We start from the raw sequence: 23,733 nt of genomic DNA on the forward strand, positions 1-23,733 counted from the left end.
GGTCGCGCCCAAGGCACCCCAGCTCCTACATTTGTCCCAGCCCTAATACTAGCCGGCTAGGCATGAGCTTGAACTGCGATCGGGTCAAGAGGATGTCCGTCTCTCTCTCTGGTCGGATAGGAGTTCTTCCGTCCCCAGGGGGGGGAGGGGTTATCAGATGAATCGCGAGGATCTGATAAGAAGGAATACGCGCGGCCTCCTGCACGCAGGGGAGGCCATCATGAGGATTCTGTGACTCACGGATCGGCACGAGACATACCCTACCCAGGTACCGTCCCACAGCTAGGCAACAAAGTCGTAATACCGAGGGGTAAAGCCGTGGCTAATGCAGGCTGTTGTCAATATCGCAACCTGACTTCTTCTCGGCCACTAAGCTGTTCTCGGCCCCGAAGTCTATGCCATGAGCTGGTAAACCAAACCCAGTATTTAGAAGTGATAATATTTTAGACCAGGGAATGGGGCGCTGCTAAGCGGCTAGACGGATGAATACATATGCCCGCTTCAGTTTTTCTCTCATGATCGACAGTTGTTCCTGAGGGAATCGGGGATGTGATGGTAATTAGCTCATGTTGCCGTTGCGTATCTCCGTAACAAGGGGCTATAGCCATCAACAAGCGCAGGGGAGGGGAGGGGATAGTGACGACACGCCTAGTACGAAGTTGACGGTGACGGGAGCTTCTGGATTAGCGACCTCTGGTGGCATGTCTTTACAGCTGGTATACGGTTTATAGGCACAGTAGTCTCCTCACGGTAGGGTGGGATTAAGTTGCCTTCATCCCTTGTTAAGATATGGTTCCAACCCGCTTGGAAGGACAACTGGGCCGTGATTAAGCAAAGCCCTGGAATTTTGACTCGGAACTCACGCAAGGAATAGTAGGAATTGGGAGTTTGCCTGCATGTCATAAGGCGAAGGGCATTATCGGAGATGTTCAAGCGAGCAACCCGACCCGGACTTGAAAACTCGGGGACTCGGCTCGGAGGTACGGGCGACTACGGTGGCGGGGCGGGCATATCGATTGTTTACATGATCCTGATCGAAGAATACCTTCAGGTCCTACTGTGCCACCTGGTGATCGATGCTGGTGTCACCGCTTTGTAATATTCGGGTGAAGACGGACAACTCGACCTCCATCCGAGGAAACCTCGTTGGCGAACCTCGCCTTGTAATGGAAACATGTCTCCTCCACCGTTAACTATACGATTCCTTCAGCTAGGCTTCTGGGCCTCGCAGAAAAATAACACGCCATAAGATCTCCAGGCCTCCCAGAATCCCTGCATATGCGGCCCATTTTGAAGCTGCGCATGCTGCCCTTACTACTAAACCCCTTATGCATCTCGTGTAGCGGAAGCACCACAAGCTGACCCCATTGAGACTTCTTATATTTAAGACTGCCCGCCTCCCCATTTGGAGATGGTGCACCTGTCCTACCGTATACACTCAACTCGCAATTACTATTACCCAAGGTTTCCCCCCATTGTTTATGCCTAGTCGTATCGAAGACGTACGATCCATGCCTAGATAGGGGCCGCCGAACGAGGCAGGCTAGATCACCAACGAACAAACAGAGAGGACGGAGAGAATAAAAAAAAGGACGGCCTACGTTACGAATACTCCGCCGGCTAGACATACCCAACCATGCCGCTCAAGGTCCTCGTTATCGGCGTGGGCATCTGCGGTCCGGCATTCGCCACTATGCTGCGGCGTTCGGATCCGGGACATAGCATTACGGTGATAGAGCGGTATCCGACGATCCGGCACAACGGGCTGCAGCTCGACCTGCGGTCGTGGGGGGTGCCCATCATAAAGCGGCTCGGGCTCGAGGGCGCGGTGCGCGCCAAGGGCGTGCAGGAGGCCGGGCTCGCGTTCGTGAACAGCGCGGGGCGGGTGCTCGGCGCCTTCGGCATCGCCGACAGCAGCAGCGGCAGCCTGTCCTTTACCACCGAGTTCGAGATCATGCGCGGCGACCTCGTGCAGATCCTGTACGATGCGAGCCTCGAGGGGCAGGCGGCGCTCGACGCGGAGGAGAGGGGCAAGAAATCGGGACCGGGGGGCGGCGGCGCCGGCGACGAGGACCACTACTACCCGCCCGGCGTGCACTACGAGTTCGGCAAGACCGTCGCGCGCCTCGACCAGGACGACGGCGGCGTCGACGTCGTGTTCTCCGACGGCGCGGCGCGGCGGTACGACCTCGTCGTCGGCGCCGACGGCCAGTGGTCGCGCACGCGGCGCATGCTGTTCGGCGAGGAGGCCGCCGCCGCCGCCTTCAAGCCGATGCACGTGTACGCGGCGTACTTCCAGGTGCCGCGGGTGTCGTTCCCGCGCTTCGGCGGCGGCGGTGGCGGTGCGGCCGACGACGACGACGACGACGACGACGCGCTCGCGCGCTTCTACCAGCCGGGCGGCGGCCGCGCCGTGATGCTGCGCACGGGCAACCGCGCGCAAACGCAGGTGTACCTGATGGTGCGCACGGCGGCGGACGCGACGCGGCGGGCGATCGAGCGGCAGCCGGCGGCGGCGCAGAAGGACGTGTTCGCGGCGCAGTTCCGCGGCGCCGGGTGGTGCGTCGACGAGCTCCTCGCGCAGATGCCCGGCGCGGACGACTTCTACGCCGAGGTCATCGGCCAGGTGCGCGCGCCCCGCGCGACGCGCGGCCGCGTCGCCCTCCTCGGGGACGCCGCGCACTGCGCCAGCCCCCTCTCCGGCATGGGCACCACCGTCTCCCTCACCGGCGCCTACGTGCTCGCCGGCGAGATCGCGCGCCACCGCGGCGACCCCGCCGCCGTCCCCGCCGCCCTCGACGCCTACGACGCCGTCGTCAAGCCCTACGTCGCCGACGTCCAGAACATCGTCGCCGGCGTCCCCCACATCCTCTGCCCCGGCAGCTGGTGGTTCCTCACCCTCCTCCGGCTCTTCGTGCGCTTCGCCTACCTCGTGCGCCTAGATCACTGGCTCTCCCGCTTGTCGCCTGAGAAGAAGGGCGGCCGCCAGCTCCCCGAGTATCCCGAGCTCAACCTTGCGCCGCCTACTCCTGCTGCTGCCCACTCGAGTTAGGAGATAATATGTTGCACCCGGTGAATTCTCATTTCCGAGGGCCCCGGCCTTCAGTTCCGTGTTCAATGTACAGGCTATCGGAGTTCCAGGATACGGTCATATCTTTGGGCGCTTCCGTCTTGTTTCTGCTTGATGTGCGATATCAACTTATTGTATTAGTATCTGTGTCTATACTTCACTCAATCACATATTTCTTTTAGCCACGTGTACCGTGTGCTGCCCTGACTATGGCCTATGATATGTCACTCGGTTCTTGGTTGTCCACATTTGTGCCTGCATCCTTCTCGCAGGTCGAAGATGTCGAGTATCAATAGGAAAACGCTCAAGCACTGGGATAAATAATGATACCAGCTTTATAAATCAATAGAATTCAGTACACTTATTGATAAAACCGACCCAACTTTATGTGGTCGGCTTAGTTCCAGGTCATCAAGCTCTGCCCGCGGGCGTCGAATCGTCAGCATATATTCTCCACCTACTAGCCTTTTCATGAGTCGAGTAGCGGGTTCGGAGTTCAGAAGGCTTGCACGGTGATATCCGGTCATCTCAGGCTCTCAGACTAACAGATGGCTATCCTCCCTCACGCCCTCGGGCCTTTTCCAATGCACCTGGACGCCGCCCCAGGTCTCCTCGCTGTACCCCTCCTGGACTTTCTTGCACATCTTGAGCCCCCACTCCGTCACGCCGATCAGCAGGCAGCTCTCGAACATAAACGCGCAGCTGCCCGTTCCCACTAGAGTCGGCTTGAGCTCGGCGTTGCTCGCGCCCTCGAAGCTCTTCGCGTCCGGTCCATGTCCGCTCATGACGTTGTGGAGGCTAGCGCCGCCAGGCATGAAACCGCCCTGCCCTCCCCGCTTTGCGTCGTACTCTCCCGCGATGAGACCCATGAATTCTGACATGGTGTTTCGGTGGTACCAGGGCGGCCGGAAGGTGTTCTCGGCCACCAGCCAACGCGGCGGGAAGATGACGAAGTCGGCGACGGCTGTACCGGGGTGGTCCGACGGAGCCGTGAGGACGGTGTAGATGGATGGGTCCGGGTGATCGTACGAGATGGTCCCAATCGTGTTAAATCTGCCTAGGTCATATTTGTACGGGTAGTAAGTTCCGTGCCAGGCCACAACATCGAACGGGGTGTGGGGTTGCTTCGTCTGGAAAAACGAATTGTTGAACTTGGCTGTGATCGTGTAAGTATTAGAGCCCACAGAGGCGGTAGCCCCGAAGTCCTCGCTGAAGCAAGCCACGGGGGCTTGGAAATCGCGAGCATTCGCCAGGCAATTTGAGCCGATTGGGCCGAGCTCGGGCAAGGAGAAGTGTCCCTGGTAGAGTTCGAGTGCGTACCCGCGGGCAGGCCCGGATGGTAGATGGACCTGATACTTGACGCCTCGCGGTATGACGCATATCTCCATAGGCCGGACTAGGAGCCAACCGAGCTCGGTCCTGATATCCAGAACACCGTCTTGGGCTACAATCAAGAGGTCTCCGTCGGCTGAGTAGAAGGCGGAGCGCTCATCCATCGATTTTCCAGCGGCAAAAATGTACATGCCTACTCCCTGCTTGAGGGTCGGGTCGCCGGAGCCGGCAACTAAACGGAGGCCGGAGATGAAATCGGCTTGATCATCATGATCGAAAGGATCCCACCGCAGCTGATTTGGTATATATTCTAGCTTGGAGGGATTTGTGAGCGGCTGGGACCCGAGCAACTCGTCCGTAGCGCGAGAAAAGGGGGGATGCGCGCAGGAGGGGAGTATCCGATAGAGCCAAGTCTGCTTGTTCTCGTGCCGTGGCGCCGTAAACGCGGTGCCAGAGAACTTCTCGGCATATAGGCCATGGGGTGGCTTCTGGGGAGAATTTCGGCCGACGGGTAGTGCGCCCGAAGCGGCCTCAGTCCTGTACGATACGAATAGAGGGAGGCATGTAAGTCGAAGGAGGTTCCATTCACGATGGGCTCGGGATAACGGGTTGGGAGGTAGGCGCGGACAACTCACTCTAAGTAGGACCCGAAGCCATTCTGGTATCTGTATCGCTCACCGAATTCGAACGGCGTGACAGGCATTATAGACCGAGGAGAGGATGTATCTTCCGGGCGGTTCAGGCAACAACGGCAACGACGGTCTAAGATGATGTGTATTATTTCTCTTCGTTTTTATCTTTCTCTTCGTCTTTATCTCGCAACGCAGATTAACAACCTAGTGCGGGGCAGGATTGAGTTGGAGTGCCGAATGCGATGCCGCCACGCTCGATTATCAACGCAGCCGGCAGTGTGCTCGGGAAGGTCGAAGGGAAACCAGCACGGGAGTTAAGACGGCTACTAGAGGTAGGGATGGCGGGGAGCGGAACGGGTGCCGCCCACACGAGAAAGGCCGGGTAACAGGCACATGGTAGCAAATAGAAGGCCAGGGCGACGATCAGGATTACGCGACGGAATTCTGAGGTTGGTACGGGGTGGGCGCGGGGTCCCCTCGGCGGAAGGAGAAGAGACTAAGAGAGAAGCAAGGGGGGGGGAGGTCTAGCTCTGGGACACACGGTACGCCGAGTGCGTGGGCGGGCTGTCGCTGGTATGGCGCGGGTGAACGAGGCGTAGAGAGAAAGACGCCGATGTGCCATATGTGGTAACAGAGACGACGTGGAGCCTGAAAGCGGGATGGGGTCGCCGGTGTGTATGTGAGATCGAGTCGGGGTCCCGACGGTATCCGGCAATAGCCAGTTGACTCGGAGTAATTGGTACATGACCGGCCTAATGTGGATCCCAGAGCACTTGAAAGGAGCCCTGTGATTGGTTGATTTGTCACTGTATTTAAAGCTATTTAATCGCCGTTTTGGCACTGAGATTTACTCCTTTTTAATCAATAAGTCAGGTTCAGCTTTCAACGTTTTGTACACCTTATAAATAAGGCAGCGGAGCAACGAGAGTGAACCCTCCACAACACACACTAATGTCAAAATATATGCAATTGAGTAGTTGGGACTGCAGAAGTATAAATAAGTACACGTCTCCTGATAAGCAGGATACGTACCTATCGATAAGAGACCGAGGTTATGTCCCTACGATAAGGAGAAGGGGAGGGTGCGAACCTACGACTGCTTAATTGAATATATCGTACGTACTAACTACCTACTCCTTCTACCTCGGAGTTTTTCTCAGATGATAGGCGCAGTCAATAACGGAGCTTCGGATAATTACGGAGTCGCATATCTAAGCTAATTAGGTATGCAATTATACAGTAGTCCCATATGCTGGCTATGTAAGTACAACAACATCCCCCCCCAATCCGTCCTATCCAGCTCGCGCTCTTCTCCGGCAGGTATATCTTTACGTTCCCATCAACAAACCCCCAACCCTCGCCTCCGCTGTCGCTCCGATCCCCCCCCCCCTGTGCCTGAATTGTCATTTTCTCCCATTGCTCTCTCGCAGCCGACCTGTCCGGTCGATGTCTGTTGGGTGTCGGCTCCGGAATGAGCGGTCGCACTCTAACTGCGATTTCAGCGGCAGTAGAGCAAGATGACTATAACGCTCGACATGACCACGGCCACGCCTAAGAACACCCCGCCGGCCCACGACTCCAGTGCCGACTCTGCCGTTTCCTTTTCGATCGTGAATAGGCTTAGCCAGCCGTTCGATCCCTTGCTCAAGTACGTCGTGTTGCACCAGCAATTGTCGTAGAAGCCCGTGATCTCCCACATGGACGAAACCAAAATCCAGACGGTGTTGGCCACGATGGTTACCTGTCCGAGCAGCCGCGTTGCCACCGCCGACACCCGGAAGGCCGTTAGCAGGCCGCGTGCCGCCGCCGGCTTGCCAAGCGCCTTCGCCCGCTGTGCGGTTTCGTGACGCAGCATCGCCTCGTGCGAAAGAAATGACGATACGACGAGCAGCAAGAAGGACGCTGTGCTGAGCAGCCCATAGATGATGTAACTCCCTGAACGGCAACCGAGTCCTCTGACTTCGGTCAGAAGCGCGATGATTATAGCCGCGCCGGTCGTTCCCCATTGCACGTACGTTGCCATGCAGGCCGCTAAGATCATGCGTTTAAATAAGTCGGCATCGAGAGAGCCCCAAGAGGGATACTCGTTGATCTCCTTGGCCTCGATTCCGTCGCCATTTCGCTTGGCGAGCCCGCAGGACAGCAATATACTCAACCTGTCGCGTGGGGGGACTGTCTCCGTATCCAGACTCGACCTCCTTTCTAAATTGGCACTGGCTGTTTCGAACGCACCGTGCAGGCAGGTAACCACGTTCCACCACGTAAATACACGTGCATAGTTGAAAGTGGCGCCCGGCTGCTTCTCGTCCCCGGCGACGCTGCAGCCGAGACAGTTCGGTATTCCCTCTGCCTCTTGTTCAGGGTGAGGGGTCTCATCGGGCGCGAGAGACCGCGCCAGCGGGCGCAAGAGCTTCCGCTGGGTAGCGATCTCGAAAGCTTTCTGGTGTTCTGTAGGCGTATCGGCTGGGCTGTCGCTAGACGTGCTACCCGCTCTCGTGGGTCCGACGATATGTATCCTATCCCTTTTCAGGGCATAGCCGATCATGTGGTGGTCCGTCTGCGTCCCGACAGCAATCCAACCGCTTACGACAGGTATCTACCGAACTACGTGAGCCGTCCGTTAATCGTAAATCGCAGCATGTTGTGCAATGATTTTCCCAATATGTCTATATCAACGCGAAATCGAGAACAGGCTCACGCGATAAAGAGAACGGCTCCTAGGCAAAATCGAGACGCGAGATAGCTTACCAGCCATATCCAAAGAGTCCCAGATGATAACTCGAGCGCCTGGGTGATGTTGCCAAGGCTGGTCACGAACGACGCGACGACCGTCAGCACCCAGGACAGGATGGCCGCCAGCATCTGTGCCACCAAGGGAAGCGTGACGCCGCGCCTCGTGAGAAGTATGTTCCTCTTCAGCCTCTCCCACCAGTCCGTGTTCTGGTCGAGAACGATTAGGCTACCGAGGCTACCGTCCTCCTGCGACAGCCGCAGCGGCAGTTGCTGGCTTTCCTGAAGGAATATTCGGGCGTTTTTCGACTTCCCGTGCAAAGGGCGGTCCGAGTCCTCCAGGTGGTGAAATTTCTTTCGGAGCCAGTACTGGTTGAGGACAGTAAGCATTAGGGAGTAGGAGATGAGCATCGGGCTCCCTAATGCATAGCAGAAGGCCATGACGTTCGTAACGACAGCGTACTCGCCCGTTTCGAATGGTAGCTGCGCCGTGAGCGCCAGCCAGGGGAGGATATAGTTCGTTGCGCCGGACGAGAAGGTTTCGATGTTAAATACCTGAGCAGAAGAAATGTAAGCGTCTGCCTCCCAAGAAGTCTCCCAGAACAGGTCTACAGTGCGTAGTATGTCCCTTCCGCAATATCGTTTACACAAGTCGTAAACTATGCCCCTCGCATTCTGCCCCCCTATCCGGTGGCCCCAGCGGTCAACGAACCCGTCGATGATCTCGTCGGTAGATTTCGAATCGTTTCTTTGGAGTTGGTTTTCGATCATCTGGGCGCATTGTCCCTTGAAGCTTGTGTTGGTCATGAACTGGTCAACACGAAAGCCTACGTATTCATTCAGCTTATACACGATATCGGACATCTTCAGGTTGGGCGGAAGTCACGGCAGGCTTCCGAATTGCCTCGGAGAAACTAAGAAGGGAAACTCATGGGCAAGCATACGCGGATTCTACATTGGGGTTTGTATCGCCCTTATAGACCTGGGGTCCTCGTGATGTTGTTTCGGTGAGCTTACGGTGTAGGTGCTGTTCTCCTTAACCACCAACTACCTATGCACCCGAGGCTCAACTAAAGGAGAACATATACGCTGACAAGCTTCAGGCACGGCTTGGAACATGCATAAGACGATTCGTTGCGATTCTAAACCGTTGGGAATGGAAGGACAGTGGTGCAACCACCACCCCCCCCCTCCCCCCCCCCCTCTCCCCCCGGCTCTGAAGTAGGGGTCTCGGGTGAGGGAGACCCGTAGGTGTATCACGTCAGCCCATGACCAGGCAAGCAGTGCACAGTATTTCTCAGTTTACTAGCAGTCTATTAATCGACTGTGTGACGAGTGCTACTGGGGCGCCGACCATCACCAGCACGGGCCTTGGAGGAATGAAGGCCCTGTTCGATCTGTATCACGTTGTGAGTGGAATTGGCGCCAGAGAGCAAATATTTGTGTCTGTCCTGCATACTTGGTGGTCAGGTGAGTAGCGGGATAGGTAGTATATCTCAACGTGGCGGTGGCTTGGGAGTTTACTCGCATGACCTTGGGCTCTATCCATCCAGTGCTGGGGGGCGGTCGGGCTGACAGACAACGAGCAAGGGTGTTGTCTACACGACAGACGCCAGAAGTAGGACGGGCCCGGCCACACCAAGGGCGCCTGTTGCTTCCTTGGCACCCCCGTCAACAGAGCAATCTGCCTACACTGGACCACTCAGGGCGTAGGTATCAAGCTGAGAGGGCGTGATAGGAAACAGGGCAACGAGGCATCCCCCCGCTAGCCCGTGGTGGCACAGCCTAGATGTACGGTGGATATTAAGACAGGAAACAGGCAGTGAAATTCGAAGAATTAATCTATTCTAGGTAACGGTTCGCTGACAAATTACGCCGTGGATGACGACGACGCCTTCCGCCGCGTCCACTGGTGCGCGAGCCCCTCGCCCTCGCGGATCCTCTCGCGGTAGAGCAGCTCGGTGAGGTATTTGTACAGGTAGGTCGAGGCGCCGTGGTAGGAGATGCCGTGGTCGCTGTCGGTGAAGACGCGCCACTGCATCTTGGAAGGGGGCACGCCGGAGCCGACGAGCAGGTCGACGAGGGCGGCAGCGTTCTGGTAGTGGACGTTGTCGTCGGCGAGGCCGTGGAGGATGGAGAAGCCGCCGGCGATGTTCTTGAACCCCTCGGGCTTGCGGACGGCCGAGGCGGCGTACCCTTCGGGGTTGAGCTGCGGCGTCTTCATGTAGCGCTCCGTGTACAGGGTGTCGTAGAAGCGCCAGTCGCCGACGGGCGCCACGATGAGCCCGAGCGAGAAGGCGCCCGAGTCCGCCTCGACTACCTTCGCCGACAGGTATCCCCCGTACGACCAGCCGAAGATCGCGACGCGCTCCGCGTCGATCCAGGCGTGCTGCGCCGCGAGCTCGCGCGCCGCCCAGATCTGGTCCGCGGCCTCGAACTCGCCGAGGCGCGAGGCGACGAGCGCCCGGAACGCCCGGCCCTTGTACCCGGTGCCGCGGTTGTCGACGATGAACTGCACGAATTCGAGCTCCGGGTCCGACGCCACGTACGCGTTCCAGCCGATCGGCTCGAACGACTTGACCACCTCCTGCGAGCCGGGCCCGCCGTACGGCGTGAAGAGCACGGGGTACTTCCTGCTAGGGTCGAAGTTGGGCGGCAGCCGCTGCAAGACGTTGAGGCTGTAGCCGTCGGGGTGCTCGAGCGTGAAGTAGGTGATGTTGGGCAGGTTGTAGTCCTGGATGCGGTTCCAGAGGGCCTCGTTCGAGGTGATGGTGCGCAGCGGCGTCGTCGTGTCGTTGATCGCGTACAGCTCCTGGTACGGCACGTCGGGCCCGCGGTAGCTGAGGATGTAGTAGCCGCCGCCGGACGAGAAGGAGGCGGTCCAGACGGCGGGCACGGTGTCGTCGACGAGCGCCTTCGACTCGAGCGTCGCGTACGACACCGAGTACAGGTGCCGCTCCGTGCTGTCCGCCTGCGTCGACGCGTAGTACACAAGCTTGCGCTCGCTGTCGATCTTGAGCACCGACGTCACCTCCCACTCGCCCTGGGTCAGGGGCGTCGCGCTCGACCCGTCGACGGCGTACAAGTAGATGTGCTGCCAGCCCGACTCGTCCGACACGTCGATGTAGTAGTCGCCGGCGGCGGAGCTGTTGACGGGGCCGACGAACCGGATGCCGATGTCGTTGTCGAGCCAGCCGTCGGTGCCGTCGCGCTGGCGCACGACTTCGGTGGCGACGGAGCCGTCGTCGCCGACGTCGACGCGCACGTGCTTCGAGCGGTCCTGCACGCGGTTGAAGGCGCGGTAGATGACGCTGCCGTGGGCGGCCGTGACCCAGGCGACCTCGCCGACGACCAAGTCGTCCGCGGGGAAGGCGTCGATGGGGACGGAGCGCTTCGTGCCGGAGGCGACGTCGAGGAGGGTCAGAGCCACGGTCGGGTTGGTCGTGCCGACCTTGGGGTAGCGCAAGTCGAGCTCGCGCGGGTACACCGGCGCGATCTCCTGGTTGTCCATGAAGTACTGGACGGTGAAGGTGCCGACGCCGGTCTCGTTGAAGCTGAGGTAGGCGAGCACCTCGCCGTCGGGCGAGAACCAGAGCGCCGAGCGGCTGCCGAAGATCTCCTCTTCGTACACCCAGTCAGGCACGCCGTGGAACAAGTCGGGCGAGCCGTCGTCAGTGATCTGGGTGATGGCCCCGTTCTTGTTCAGGAAGAGGTTGTTGCCCCGCACGAAGGCGATGGCGTCGCCGGCGGGCGAGAACGCGGCGTGCTGGATGTCGCCGGCCTGGTCGGCGACGAGGGGAGTGAGCTCGCCCGAGGCGACGTCGAGGACGGAGTAGTCGGCGAAGAAGGAGTAGCGGTACTGCTTGGTGTAGTTGGTGGCGAAGAGGACCTTGGCGAAGTCCGGGCGGATCCAGTAGCCGCTGATGCCTTCGGGGATGCTGGCGGCGGGCACGAAGACGGAGCTCTCGCCTGTGATGAAGTTCTCGAGGATGAGTGAACCGTCATCGCCAGCATAGATGTACTGGCCGTCGTCGCCGCCGGACAGCCAGCTGACGGACCGCGAGCTCGCGCCGAACCGGTTGCTCGCCACGGTCTCGTTCCACGTCAGGATCCGGTCGCCGTTGCCGATCGGCTGGTGCGGCTGGCGCGGCGGCTCGATGGCGCGCGCGGTCCGCAGCAGCACCAGCGGCGCCGCCGCCAGCAGCCAAGGTGTCAGCCTCATGTTGAGATGCTTCCGAGCCTAAGCCGACAGCGACAACAACTCTGTTCCGTTGAGCTGCTTCCTCTTCTTCCTCTACTACTACTTCCGAATCGGAAACAGGGCTCACGTAGAGGGAAGAGGGAGAGTAGGATAGGAGGGGGAGGAAAGGGAGGGAGAGTGCAAATAGGAACGATGATCACCCCATCGTCCCTCTTATATGTACGCAAGAGAGGCAGGTATACCACCCTGGACCGGCTGCGCTTCCCCAGAGCTGGGTGTTCGTGATCGACGTGCAAATTGCGAATGGCAGGTATTGTAAATTGCTGCATGGTCCCTGTGCTTTAATGCTACCGCGGGGAAGGGCATCTAATAGGCCTAGAGTCTTGGGCTTCCTTGTCGCCTTCCCGTCTTAGGAATGTGAGAGTCGACTCGGTCTCCGAAAGCTCACCGATCCCCTGTTGCCTTGGCGACGCTGCAGGTCCGTATCTGCTCTTCCGAGAGGTAGGATGGGGTGGGTTGGACCAATGGACGAGTTGCGAGATGGTAGGGGGGTTCGGTGTCGTCGACGAGACGGGACGATGGATGAGATGAGTAAGCGAGCCGGGATACGAGCTGCCGAATCGAAACAACCGCCAGCAGCGTGCTCTCGGCTCTGTCTTTTATATCCTGGTCCCTCTGATCAGTTTATTCTTTCATATTAATGCATCCATCCAGACATATTGGTCACTATTCCTTTCCATTCCTCCCCTCCTCCATTAATATAGGTACTCATAAGGACGACTTCGCCCCATCGTGACAGGTAATGGGGCGGGTGTCTTTGTCAGCTATTGGCGCGGTGTCTCCGCGCGTCGCGCGTGTCTACTCTAGAAAACAAGACCAGAAGAGCATTTGTTTCTGCCCGCCCCGCTACAACTCGACAACTCACAACTCGCTACAGGTCTCTTCTCTAATCTAATTTAGCGACGTGATAACGGATCCAGCTTCCTTTCGATCAATTAAAAAATGCCGACGCGTCGGCAAAATCCGGCCAGTCGGTCCTTCAAGACGTGCCAAGTGTATCTCCAATTGCCCTGTGAGAGCAAAATGTCTCATTTATATTAGGGAGGTATTATCGGAATCGCGCCACCAGTTACTTGATCAAGCTGGTCTGCTTCTGGACGGTATAGAGCAGATTCGCGCGATTGCTTTCGATAACGTGCTGGAGGGCCTCCATTAGCGCGCGCAGGTTCTCCGCAGTGGTCTCGTCCTCGGCGAGATCCAGCCCGTCGACGATGCAGAGCATCTTCTTGCCCTCGAGGTCCAGCCGGGGGAGCGCTCGCAGTATGCCCAGGCCGGCGGCGAAGCCGTCCGCGCCGCCGCGCGCGAAGGCCTCGAAGTGCCGGCGGCGCAGGCCGTCCGCGGGGGAGACCTCGAACGCGTCGGGCACGAGGGCCAGCAGGCCCCAGACGAGAGAGCCGAGGAACTGGAGCAGCAGCGCGTCCGGCGTCGCGCTGCGGTTCTTGGCGTAGACCCGCACCACCACCGCTCGCTGCGGGCTGCGCGCCCGCAGGAACTTGGCGAACTCTCGCCCCGCGCAGCTCGCCGAGTATCCCTCCCTGGGGCCGACGATGCCGCTGAGCACGCGCACGCGCGCCGCCCCCGGCGTGTCCGCCATCCACATCTCCACGAGGCGCTGCTCCAGCCCGTTCCTGTACAGCTCCCTGGGAAACTCCTTACCGTAGCCGTAGGCTCCCTTATCCTCCAGCGCCTCGAAATGGTGTACGCAATTGAGCGCTACATAGACGCCCTCCGCTTTTCGCAACAGTTTCTCTCTGGTTGTGAGGCGAGACCCAGAGATCTGCTTTAGTAATGATAGAGGCATCTTCTCGTATCGGGGTAGTCTCGAGGCTCAGAACACAATGATTGATTGATTGTCTAATGCTCCTACGAATGCGATCTAATGCGGGAGAGCTAGATATAGGTACACTTCGGGATCGTCTAGGAGTAGATGTCTTTTGTCCCCATCAGAAGCAAGGCCTCTATGACCACGCCGACCGTTGACAATACGGCATGAACAAAGACTCGTCAATTCATAAAACGCCGTCCCTCTATGGAGCCTCAAAGACAAAGCAGACAATAAAGCAGCATGACCCAGCTACGCCTCCCTTTTACTAAAACCTCGCTCAACCGCACCTAGGATTACCCTTCGCAAAGCCTCCTCGGATAGCTCCCCGGGCTTCCCGCTCCACGTCGTCACGTCCAGGAAATCCGGCAGGTCCAGCCCTTTGCCCGCCGGGCCTCTAGCGCCCTCAATCGCGTCCCGCAGCTCATCCGACACGTCTCCGACGCGGAAGACCTGTACGCCGACCTGGCCCGGGGGCGCGTCGATGCGCTCGAGCCTGCGCTCGAGCCCTTCCAGGACCCCCCCGAAGTCGTCGCCGGCTTCGCCGGCGGTGACGACGATCAGGTTGAGAGGGGTGGGCCAGCGGCGCCCGTCGGCGCCGCGGGCGCGGGGCCGTCGCAGCGGGGGCGGGCACAGCGCGAGGTGCTCGTCGAGGAGGCGCGCGAGGCTGCGGCCGAGGCGGCACCCGCCGCGCGGGCGGACGCTCGCGAGGATGCCGGCGACGTTGTCGCGCATCTGGCCGGCGCCGGCGCCCGCGGCGCGGTGGCGCCCGATGTGCCGGTAGCCGAGCCGCTCGGCGCCGCGGTCGACGAGGCAGTACGCCGCGTAGCCGCGCGGCCGGTGGTTCACGAAGAAGAGGTCGATGCCGTTGCCGTCGCGCTCGACGCACACCGGCGCCGCCCGCTCCAGCAGCGCCCCGACCTGCCCCCAGTACGGCGCCATCGACGCCGAGTCGTCGATCAGGAACACCGTGTTGAAGCGTCGAAGCAGCGCGAAGGGATCCGAATGCGCTGGCAGGGGCGAATGGGACGACGACGATGCTTGCGCGCCATCGTGCTGGTGGTGGCGCTGGCGCTGGTGGGAGGGGCCCGGCTCCGGCTCGGACGAGGGGCCTGCTGGAATGGTGGACTCTAAGGGGTATGGCAATGCTGATGCCCCTGGCTCTGGTACTCGGTTGGATTAGTCACTGGCCCTGATATCTTTAGGGGCTATAGTGGAAAGGGGTAGATGAAATCGCTCACGGTGATTAGGTCGGCGATCCATGATGACGGACGTTCTCACTCCTTCAACACGTATTCTTCTCATGGGCGAGGCCATACAGAACCACGGAAGTTCGTAAAATTCCACATCGTCTTAATATAGCCGCCCTTTTGTTTGCTCGGATGAGACAGCACATTTTAGAATTCTTTGTTCTACAAATAACTCCGCCGCACAAACTGGCTTAACACCCGGCTCTGGATCTGACACTGGGGAACTATGATCGGATTCTCTTGGAAGCACTGTCGTAGGGCAGCATTACGTGGATTTCTAGTGGACAGTCACATTTGAGATATGACCTAGCTCATCAGAATCCAAGCCATTGGTTCATAGACCACAGAGCAGAGATGAATTTCAACGCTCTCCGGTAAGTAGAGTCACCAGCTTTTAAAAGCAATACATCATTCCAGCCTGACTGATCCAGCAGTCTCTATCAAGTCTCAAACCCATACCTCTAAAACGAGAAAGAGAAGAAAAAAATAGACTCTAGGCCTGAAACGTTGTACAGCCATCTCTTGAAGATGTATCCGCAAGACAATGCCATCCCAATCTATGGTTGAGGGGTAATGATAAAAGCGCGAAATGGGGCAGTTTTGAACGGCCCAACCGGGTACATAGCTCTAGAAATTGTACCGTACGTAGGAGCTGAGATATCGGAACCACGGCAAGTACGAGTAGGTCGACAGCATCAGCCGGGTGTTGAGCGGCATACGCTCGAATCCCTCCAGTTCAGCTAGACCGAGGCACTCCACCATTCTCAGCCTCGGGTGCAGTCCCTCCAGTGTCTTGGGGTCGTCGACGCCCCATTTGAAGGAAGATCCGGTGGCTGTGAGCGTCTCGATCTGGTGCTGGAGGGAAAGGAGGAGCGTGCCGACGCAGTCAATGATGAGCTCTCCCGTCTGAAAGTGACTGGCGAGCCGCTGGATGAGGCGCTTTCCGGTCTCTTCCTCCAAGTACATGAGCAGCCCCTGACAGATGACGACGGTTGGCCGGTCGGTGGGGATCTGCTCGAGCCAGGCGTCGTCGGTGGCATCGGCACCGATCAAGCTGTAATCCCCCAGCGGGCTCGGCATGAGAGCGCTGCGCAACGACACGACTTCGGGCAGGTCGAGGTCGATCCAGCGCACCTGGGTCAAGTCTGGGTTGAGGCGAAGACACCGGCTGTCGAGGCCGCAAGCTATATGCAGGACGGTCGCCGTGGGGTTGTTCGCGAGAAACTGCGAGGTCCAGATATCCAGCCGGCGCGCGCGAAGCGTGTGCAGCGAAGCTTTGTTGTCGTCGATCTGGAACTTATCAAAGTCGTGGTCGATCTGCGCCAGCGTCTGAACCGCCCACACGTCGTGCAGTACGGACTCGGGCATCTGCGCATCCTTGGCCCTCGCTATCAGGGGCGCTAGCATCGTCTCCTGCGTGCCGGTGAGGTTGATCTTGATCTTCCCCCCCGCTTGGTATGAACCACCCGGGAAATCCATATTGGCGCGGTGAGATATAGGCTAGTGATAAGTAGCTTTAGCGGTTGTTTAAGGCAGGTTTGCTGGGGCCTGGTTCGAGCTGAGAGGTGAGCAGATTTGCCTGGGATTTAAGTACAGGTTCTCAACTGCTGAGACGGGCGTGGCGGGACTAAACTGATGTCGCGAAGTCCCAAATACCGATGGTTCCTTTATACATGCGCTTCGAGTCACGACGGGGGCGACTGATGGTGACGATGGATATGGATACGGCGTATTCGCGCATTGGCGTCGCATTACTTAAGCGACTGCATCGCGTAGAGGCTTATGTTTAACGTCTCGATATCTCACATAGCTGAGGGTCGACTGGTTCAGATGCGAATAGCAGCACATCCTTCACGTCCTGGAAGCCAATCTGCCACGATGCTTGTCCGGTGGCGAGGCTATCTCACAGGAGTTGCTGATGGGTGTTGAGGTTTTCAGGGGGCCTAGCGAAGCTCCTCCCGCCGTATCGACCGATACGCCGTTTTAACCTCGGTTTTAGGGGCTTATGTAACGCCGAAGACGGGCGGAGGCAGCCTGGCCGTCGGCGTACTCAGATGAAGCTCACGGAGTGGAGTTCGATTGGATGGCAAGCTGTGCTTGGTGACCGTTGGTAGAGAGCATTTGGGTGTCAATCTCAGTCGTAGTTGACGTATCTGCGTACCGATACGGCGTATTGATATCGGAAAAACCGCCCGCCGAGCCGATATTGCAGGTTATGATTGGCTGGAGAAGAGCTGTCAAAGCCACACGCCGCCTGTTGGCAACAGGACACAGCCACAGACGGAATTCTCACTAAGCTCCCTTCTTCGCCATTCACCACCCCTAGGTCTCTACGCCCTTCTCACCAAAACAACAAGCCAGGTCTTGGAAATTTTTTCTAAACCCAAATTCTAAGGAGATTCCTCAATGCCGTCATCCTCGATTTCACCCCTTGTCCTGCGGCACGTAACCAATGCATGCCATGATTCAGGGCCTCTGATCCCGCCTCTCTGCATCCCCCATGGACCAGGCAGTGTGGTTCAACATGTCGACCTTCAACGGCATCATCCATGAATTCACAGACATAAGGGGTCTGCCTGATCGCCGAGCCGGTAGTACTATCATTATGCTGACTTGAATCAAGTTGATTTCTTCCGCGGCTTCGGCCTCCAACCCCCACTGGCCTGCTTCCTGAGCCACGTGCACACTGACCATCTGGCCGGGCTAGATAGGCTCAGAAGCCCCTTGTACGCGCGCATCGTGTTTTATGGATCTGCCGCCCGTGCTGACGACTGGGTTTGTGACAGCGTCTATTGCTCGGCCGCAACTAGGGAGATTCTGCTTCGCCTCGAGAGGTACCCTTGCCGGTTGAACTATGCCAGGGGCATCTTCGAGGATCCGCGGATGCAGACATATAAGCACCTTGCCAAAGTTCTAAAGCCGATTCCTCTCGATACTCCTACTGAGCTTGAGCTGAAACCCGGCGTACGCATCCAGGTCACGCTTCTCGATGCCAACCACTGTCCTGGTGCTGTGATGTTTCGTACGTGTGGCCCGGTATTATCGAATCACCAATACTGACTCATTGGCCCCTCTTTAGTGATTGAGGGCGACGGCAAAGCCATCCTTTACACAGGGGATATGAGGAGTGAACCATGGTTCGTTAGCTCGGTCGCTCGGAGTCCTGCCATGATTGAGTACTCGACAGGGTTAAAGACTCTCGACCGTATCTATCTCGATACGTCGATTTTGGACGACTTTCCGCTGCAGACCAAGGCCGAGGGGCTCAGTGAGCTCCTGGGGAAAGTTTCCCGATATCCTAAAGACACCATATTCCATATCAAAGCGTGGACTTACGGGTGAAGTAGTCTATGTCTCGGTCCAATAATAGCATCTAACGTCGTGGTAGGTATGAAGACGTCTGGGTTGCCCTGTCGAAGGCCTTAGGCTCGAAGGTACGGTGGACGAACCTCCCCCCGCTCATATCGCCGTATGACTGAAGCCTTCCGAAGATCCACGTGGACAAGTACAAGATGGGCATATACAAGTCACTCGTAACAAAGTCGACAGATAACCGCTTCGCTGCTCAGACTCATCTGACGAAGGATGCCCCATATCTCGTGGGGTTCACCTGCGGCAATATTCAGCGAGAGGGGTGTCTGACACTAGACGAAGACGTAAGGATTCATAGTTGCGAGAAAGGGATGGGATGTCATGTTACAGAAGTAAAACCGATAGTCTGGATTCAGCCCATCGTGGCACACCTTGAAAATGCCCGAGATATGGTCGAAGTTGGCATCGGTGGAGGCGGCGATGACCTTGCCCAGAAGTTAACGCTCGACCCAGAGGATATCTCAAAACTGATCGACATGTAAGTGTTAAGGCAGGACTCGCTTTCTTTCTTTCTTTCTCCGTGTGAGGCAGCTCTTGACACTCTTCAGAGTCCGCGACAAGAACGAATTGGTGGCTCAGCCAGGGAACGAGATCAAGGACATCCTCGAGAATGCTCTAATCGGCTTTCGGGAGGTTGTCCTCGATTTAGACGCCCCCGAGTTTACCAAAGAAGAATCCTTCAAGGAGATCATAGCGTCGCTGGTCAAGAAAGCGAAGGCGATCTGCAACCCGATCCGAAGTCTTGGTGACCAAGGAGAACATCACAACGCACTTCCCAATCACATAGTCTTCCCGTACGCGAGACACTCGTCTCTGCCCGAACTGCGGCACTTCGTCGAGACTTTCCGGCCCAAGGACATCTGGCCGTGCACGGTCAACCCGCGGTCCTGGAACAAGAGGGGCATCACGATGCGGGGGCTCTTCGGGGACTGCTGCTCTGGCGACAGCTTTGAGCACGATGCGCTAATGGAGCGGTGGTCGAGCCTTGGACGCAGCTCGCGGGAAAGAGAAGGCAAGCCAGGGGCAGACTTCGACACGCAGTCGACCTCGGCTCACCCCGACGCCTCAAGCCAACCGACCCCACCTGCTGACTCCCCCGCGGTAGACGAGCCCAACGATGGGAGTTGCACACCAGCAGACGATGGGCCGCTAGCGGAGGACGTAAGCTGCCCTGGCCCCGCGCTCACGCCGGAAACAACCAGGTCGCCGCCACCGCCGCCGAGTAAGCGTGACCACGACGCATTCCTCCTAGATAGTCAGGGAGCCGAGACAGACTCCTACAGCGACGCCGATCTCCAGGACTCCCAAGCCTCGGCGCTGTCCGCGCACGCGTACGAGACGAGGCTGCACGCCTTCCTGACGGCCCGGGCCAACGTGGAGGGCGGTGGCGCCTGGGGGACCATCAATCTGATATCCACGACGGACAACCACAGCGTGATAGAGCCGGAGCTTGGAGGGCCGTAAGTGCGCATGCATATTCGTAGAATATAAATATAGAAAGGTGAAGGGAAAATAGCGATAGAGAAGCCTTGAGCGGTTGCTAAGCACGAGGCGTTAACACGGATATTCATCCTTTGGGCGTTGGGAGAACACCCATGTGGCATGGGGGCATATACGTATACACACGCGCAATACAGATTTTAACCCGGCTTAGCCTGCGAGATTCCTCGTCTTCATTTTCAAGCCGTTCAAGTAAAAAAACCCGGCAGCTAACGACAGGACGCCCCGCTCCCTAATGCTGCGACGTGGAACGGCATCTATTCGTCCATCCGTCATAAACATCCTATCTCGCAACTTTACTCCCCGCATGCAGATTTGTTTGCCTCATCACCTCTCACTCCTTATCCCCTCACGCACATATGCACGCTCTGTCCCTCTTTTAACGCTACGAGAGCTTCTTCTCGACCCGGATCAGCAGCACGCCCTCGGTGGGCTTGCCCTCGGCGTCGAACAGGCGCACGAGGCGGTACCCGCGGCGCAGGCGGTCGAGCCGGACGCAGGCCCAGGCGGCGAGGTCGTCGCGGCCGATCTCGTCGTCCTTGACGAGGAAGCGCACAAACGCGAGCTCCGCGACGACGCCCGGCGCCGCCTTGGCGAGCGCCAGCGCCTCGCCGCCGAAGTCCGGGTCCACGCCCCGCTGCTTCTTGGTCCGCGCCTTGTACTCGCCCTCCTTGGCCCGCGGATCCTCCGCTGCCGGGGCCGGGTGCGTCGGGTGCTCGTCGTGCGGGGGCTCCGTGTGGATCTCCACCTTCACGTACGGCCGGAACCCGCTCGCCGTGTCGTCCTCCTCCGGCAGCGGCAGGTTCTGCCCCGCTAGCACCGTGATCGTCAGGTCGAGCCTCTGGTGCCGGATCATCTCGTCGGACGACGACGACGGCAGTGGCGGTGGTGGCTCTGCCTTTGCCTCGGCCGACGCTTCCTCCCCCGTAGCGTTGCTGATCGCGGCAGTCGCCTTCTTACCGCGGTATCCCTCGGGCTTGAGCACGTAGCCGCCGGTGCCCGCAAACATGCCCTCGTTGACCATCATGCCCTCGTCCCACTTCTGCCAGTTCAGGGCGACGATCTGGATACCTTTGCGCCAGAATACGGGGGGGTCCAGGTTCGAGGACCCGATACGCATGCCAGAGGGATACGTGCGCATGAGGTATTGGCGATTGTGCTCGAACAGGCGCCGGGCCTCGGAATCGTGAACATCCGCCACCGCGCCCTCCGACAGCGAGAAGATGTGTGTCGGCATCGTGGCCTCAGGTTGTGAAAGTGACTTGAAGGATACGCCACGAGTGTAGATTCCCAGCGTAGATAGCGCCTGGATTATTTTCGCGTGCTTTTTGGCTGCGGGGGCGGCAGCCTTGGATTTCGTATTGGCGGTAGCTGGCACAGATCCCGTAGCTTCGGCGACAGCAGCGGGCGCGTCTGGTGGTGCGTACTTGACTTTGACGAGGATCTTGTGACGAAGGGTATCCGGCGCGGGAAGGATCTTGGCGTCTTCGACGACGCTCGGCAGCAAATACTCCGACCAGACCTCGTTCATGATGCGCACCATGGCCTCCTGCTGCTGGGGGCTGCAGTGGACCTCGAGGCTGACGATGAGCGGCAGGTCCGATGCGACGAAGGCATACTCGCGAATGGCCTTGCAGACCCCGCGGAACGAAACCTCCTTGGTGAGTGTGTAACCGTGTAAAACTCTTGGCTCGGCTACCGATTGTTGACTGGAGGTTTTCGTCAGTGGTGCGGTGCCGTCGCCCACCTTCGCGGTTGCTTTGGACTGCTCTTCGGCGGCGTTCTTCCCGGAAAAGCGCTTGCTCAATCGACTACTAAGAGACTTAGGAAGCTTTGAGGCGAGTCTCTCGCTACGGCTGGCCTTCCGGAGGGCCTTGATCTCGCGAGCATCCTCGTCGTCAGAGCTGTCGACGGAAGAGTCCGAATCAGTCTCATCGCCGTCCCAGACGTCGATCTCGACGCAGCGGCAGCCACGGAGAAGCACACTGCGGTAGGCGTCAGCATCGGAATCGCTGCTAAGCTGGTTACCCGTCAGATAGGTATTGTGGCTGGAGTTGACGAAATAGTTAGCTAGCGGCCAGGACAGGTCCATGTCCGGAGGGGGTGCCATCACATTGGCGGCATCCGAAGTCATGTAGTGCAGGAAGCCGGCGAAATCGAGAGTGTCCAGCGCTGCGAGGTGGGCCAAAGAGGGGTCTGCCACCCCCTCGGCCTGGGTCTGGTGCAAGAACGAGACGATCTGCTCTTTATGCCATTTCTTATCGACGGGCGAGGCGTGCGCGGCGTAGATCTTCTGAAGGTGCTGCAGCACAGTCGGCTTGACATCCTTAATGATGCGTTCCCCGCCGCCGAGTTGGCTGGGCTGGTCGCCGCCTGCGGATTGAAGACATTCCTGTCGCGGGAGGGATGCCGTTTCCGCCATGGTGCTGGCAAGCGCTTCCCTGCTCTATCTCTCTGGTTTTTGTTTCCCCCCTCTTTTTTTTCCGTATGGTGCGAGCTGCTCTTTCGGTGCGTAGTAAAATCGCGAAGTTGAGAATATAGGTATACGAAAGATGGGCCTGCGATCCTTCCTTGATTAGAATAGCAGTTTATATTGGCAAGTTAAAGCATGTTAGGCTTGTCAAGCCCCAGAGTCACGCAAAAAAGGAGAACCGGAAGTGGGTGACATCGTATCGGCCATCTCAGAGGCCGCCATCATACACAACACCCCCCCGTTCGGTTCCCAGGCCAAGGAATCAGGTCCAGCTCAGACTCCTGGCAAATCGCTGCGTTGGAGAGAGTCCCACCTATTCGCTGGCTAGGCGAGGTCCCAAGCCACTAGAACCGAGAGGACCATGAAACGCTCCTAGCGGGGTTTTAACAGAGGAGAGGGAGGGAGTCAGGGAATAGGAGGGAAGAAAAGGTGGTGAACTTGTAGAGGAGCCGTGCTGCGGGAGGGTTGTCAGAGAATCGCCATACGATTAGACATAACTTCGCTACCCGCATCCTACCTAGAATGCAATGCACTATGTAGTGTGGATGCCAGGGCACCCGAAAAGGAGCCCTGTGATTGGTTGATTCGCAAGTGTATTTAGAGCTGCTCCTTTTCAATCAATAAGCTAGGCTCAGTTTTCAACGTTTTGTATGCCTTAAAAATAAGGCAGCGAAATAACGAGAGTGAACCCTCCAAAACGCGCAGTAGTAATGTAAACAGCGCATAATAATTGATTATATGACGTGGAACCATGACGTCACATAGGTGGCCGTACACGCAGGTGTCAAAGACACGTGTGCCGAAGAGGCGCTGACAACAGCACAACTACATTACATTTAGGTATGCATCACCTAGGTGTAGGTACCTATTTGAGAGATGCTCAGGTACCTGTGGCTGCGAACATGAAGACGAAGCCCGTGCACGTATGCCGCGAACCTCTGCCCTACCCGAGCGAGATGAGTAAAAATTTATTATCCTATCCGGAGGATAGTTATAATACGCATAACCCCCTGTCATGCTAATTAATTGCGGGGTTAAATACCCCTGTAAATACCCCTGTAAAGGGGTTATTTAGGGGAAACTCTATTTTTACTGGCTAAAAAACACGTTATGGGTCTCTAAAAATGCGTGCACCCAATAAAAACGGCGGGATAAATGGAGTCTTATAATTTAAAATCCTTACGTATATTTACTAACGCGTTTTCTACCCCTATTTCCTAACCTTTTCTAACGCGTTTTCTACCCTTATTTCCTAACCTTTCCTGACCTATTTTGCCGTGACCTTTCCTGA

General features: G+C 57.9%; 8 protein-coding genes across 8 annotated transcripts; 2 read left to right on the forward strand and 6 right to left on the reverse strand.

Annotated features, from left to right (window-relative positions):
• Positions 1-1,521: 1,521 nt before the first annotated feature.
• On the forward strand, positions 1,522-3,329 carry GGS23DRAFT_617148 (FAD/NAD(P)-binding domain-containing protein). Its single transcript, XM_051520838.1, has one exon. The coding sequence runs from the start codon at positions 1,637-1,639 to the stop codon at positions 3,050-3,052; it is 1,416 nt and encodes a 471-aa protein (XP_051374772.1). The 5' UTR covers positions 1,522-1,636; the 3' UTR covers positions 3,053-3,329.
• On the reverse strand, positions 3,330-5,317 carry GGS23DRAFT_367015 (Homogentisate 1,2-dioxygenase). The gene is made up of 2 exons (XM_051513307.1): positions 5,038-5,317; positions 3,330-4,939 (listed from the first exon to the last, which is right to left on the reverse strand). The coding sequence occupies exons 1-2, from the start codon at positions 5,103-5,105 to the stop codon at positions 3,607-3,609; spliced, it is 1,401 nt and encodes a 466-aa protein (XP_051374773.1). The 5' UTR covers positions 5,106-5,317; the 3' UTR covers positions 3,330-3,606.
• Positions 5,318-6,366: 1,049 nt separating this feature from the next.
• GGS23DRAFT_367061 (uncharacterized protein) lies at positions 6,367-8,924 on the reverse strand. The gene is made up of 3 exons (XM_051513308.1): positions 8,377-8,924; positions 7,783-8,319; positions 6,367-7,630 (listed from the first exon to the last, which is right to left on the reverse strand). The coding sequence occupies exons 1-3, from the start codon at positions 8,626-8,628 to the stop codon at positions 6,533-6,535; spliced, it is 1,887 nt and encodes a 628-aa protein (XP_051374774.1). The 5' UTR covers positions 8,629-8,924; the 3' UTR covers positions 6,367-6,532.
• Positions 8,925-8,973: 49 nt separating this feature from the next.
• On the reverse strand, positions 8,974-12,632 carry GGS23DRAFT_555330 (dipeptidyl peptidase IV N-terminal region-domain-containing protein). The gene has a single exon (XM_051515591.1). It carries the CDS (start codon positions 11,984-11,986, stop codon positions 9,635-9,637), a length of 2,352 nt encoding a protein of 783 aa, XP_051374775.1. The 5' UTR covers positions 11,987-12,632; the 3' UTR covers positions 8,974-9,634.
• A 232-nt stretch (positions 12,633-12,864) lies between these two features.
• GGS23DRAFT_617152 (uncharacterized protein) lies at positions 12,865-15,110 on the reverse strand (the record flags this gene model as incomplete). The annotated part of the gene is made up of 3 exons (XM_051520839.1): positions 12,865-13,712; positions 14,148-15,010; positions 15,089-15,110. 3 exons carry the CDS (start codon positions 15,108-15,110, stop codon positions 13,095-13,097), a joined length of 1,503 nt encoding a protein of 500 aa, XP_051374776.1. The 3' UTR covers positions 12,865-13,094.
• Positions 15,111-15,444: 334 nt separating this feature from the next.
• Positions 15,445-16,867, reverse strand: GGS23DRAFT_367110 (putative polyketide synthase protein). The gene has a single exon (XM_051513309.1). It carries the CDS (start codon positions 16,574-16,576, stop codon positions 15,725-15,727), a length of 852 nt encoding a protein of 283 aa, XP_051374777.1. The 5' UTR covers positions 16,577-16,867; the 3' UTR covers positions 15,445-15,724.
• A 508-nt stretch (positions 16,868-17,375) lies between these two features.
• On the forward strand, positions 17,376-20,144 carry GGS23DRAFT_367155 (Metallo-hydrolase/oxidoreductase). Its single transcript, XM_051513310.1, has 7 exons — positions 17,376-17,667; positions 17,721-17,823; positions 17,884-18,119; positions 18,177-18,435; positions 18,486-18,531; positions 18,589-18,947; positions 19,018-20,144. The coding sequence occupies exons 1-7, from the start codon at positions 17,598-17,600 to the stop codon at positions 19,931-19,933; spliced, it is 1,989 nt and encodes a 662-aa protein (XP_051374778.1). The 5' UTR covers positions 17,376-17,597; the 3' UTR covers positions 19,934-20,144.
• On the reverse strand, positions 20,144-22,573 carry GGS23DRAFT_367194 (PLC-like phosphodiesterase). Its single transcript, XM_051513311.1, has one exon. It carries the CDS (start codon positions 22,389-22,391, stop codon positions 20,355-20,357), a length of 2,037 nt encoding a protein of 678 aa, XP_051374779.1. The 5' UTR covers positions 22,392-22,573; the 3' UTR covers positions 20,144-20,354.
• Between the last annotated feature and the right edge of the window lie 1,160 nt (positions 22,574-23,733).

This window comes from Durotheca rogersii, assembly GCF_024521655.1.
Source record: "Durotheca rogersii strain YMJ 92031201 chromosome Unknown GGS23scaffold_4, whole genome shotgun sequence".
NCBI classification, from domain to species: Eukaryota; Fungi; Ascomycota; class Sordariomycetes; order Xylariales; family Xylariaceae; genus Durotheca; species Durotheca rogersii.

What these genes read in the sequence shown, in the direction of transcription:
- GGS23DRAFT_617148 (XM_051520838.1), top strand. Translation starts at nt 1,637, where the DNA reads ATGCCGCTCAAGGTCCTCGTTATCGGCGTGGGCATCTGCGGTCCGGCA.
- GGS23DRAFT_367015 (XM_051513307.1), bottom strand. Translation starts at nt 5,105, where the DNA reads ATGCCTGTCACGCCGTTCGAATTCGGTGAGCGATACAGATACCAGAAT. An exon ending in GGCTTCGGGTCCTACTTAGA is followed by an intron (nt 4,940 to 5,037) that starts GTGAGTTGTCCG and finishes CGTATCGTACAG; the next exon opens with GACTGAGGCCGCTTCGGGCG.
- GGS23DRAFT_367061 (XM_051513308.1), bottom strand. Translation starts at nt 8,628, where the DNA reads ATGTCCGATATCGTGTATAAGCTGAATGAATACGTAGGCTTTCGTGTT. An exon ending in GAAGGGACATACTACGCACT is followed by an intron (nt 8,320 to 8,376) that starts GTAGACCTGTTC and finishes TCTTCTGCTCAG; the next exon opens with GTATTTAACATCGAAACCTT. An exon ending in GGACTCTTTGGATATGGCTG is followed by an intron (nt 7,631 to 7,782) that starts GTAAGCTATCTC and finishes GTAGTTCGGTAG; the next exon opens with ATACCTGTCGTAAGCGGTTG.
- GGS23DRAFT_555330 (XM_051515591.1), bottom strand. Translation starts at nt 11,986, where the DNA reads ATGAGGCTGACACCTTGGCTGCTGGCGGCGGCGCCGCTGGTGCTGCTG.
- GGS23DRAFT_367110 (XM_051513309.1), bottom strand. Translation starts at nt 16,576, where the DNA reads ATGGATTTCCCGGGTGGTTCATACCAAGCGGGGGGGAAGATCAAGATC.
- GGS23DRAFT_367155 (XM_051513310.1), top strand. Translation starts at nt 17,598, where the DNA reads ATGGACCAGGCAGTGTGGTTCAACATGTCGACCTTCAACGGCATCATC. An exon ending in ATCAAAGCGTGGACTTACGG is followed by an intron (nt 18,436 to 18,485) that starts GTGAAGTAGTCT and finishes ACGTCGTGGTAG; the next exon opens with GTATGAAGACGTCTGGGTTG. An exon ending in CGAAGGCCTTAGGCTCGAAG is followed by an intron (nt 18,532 to 18,588) that starts GTACGGTGGACG and finishes AGCCTTCCGAAG; the next exon opens with ATCCACGTGGACAAGTACAA.
- GGS23DRAFT_367194 (XM_051513311.1), bottom strand. Translation starts at nt 22,391, where the DNA reads ATGGCGGAAACGGCATCCCTCCCGCGACAGGAATGTCTTCAATCCGCA.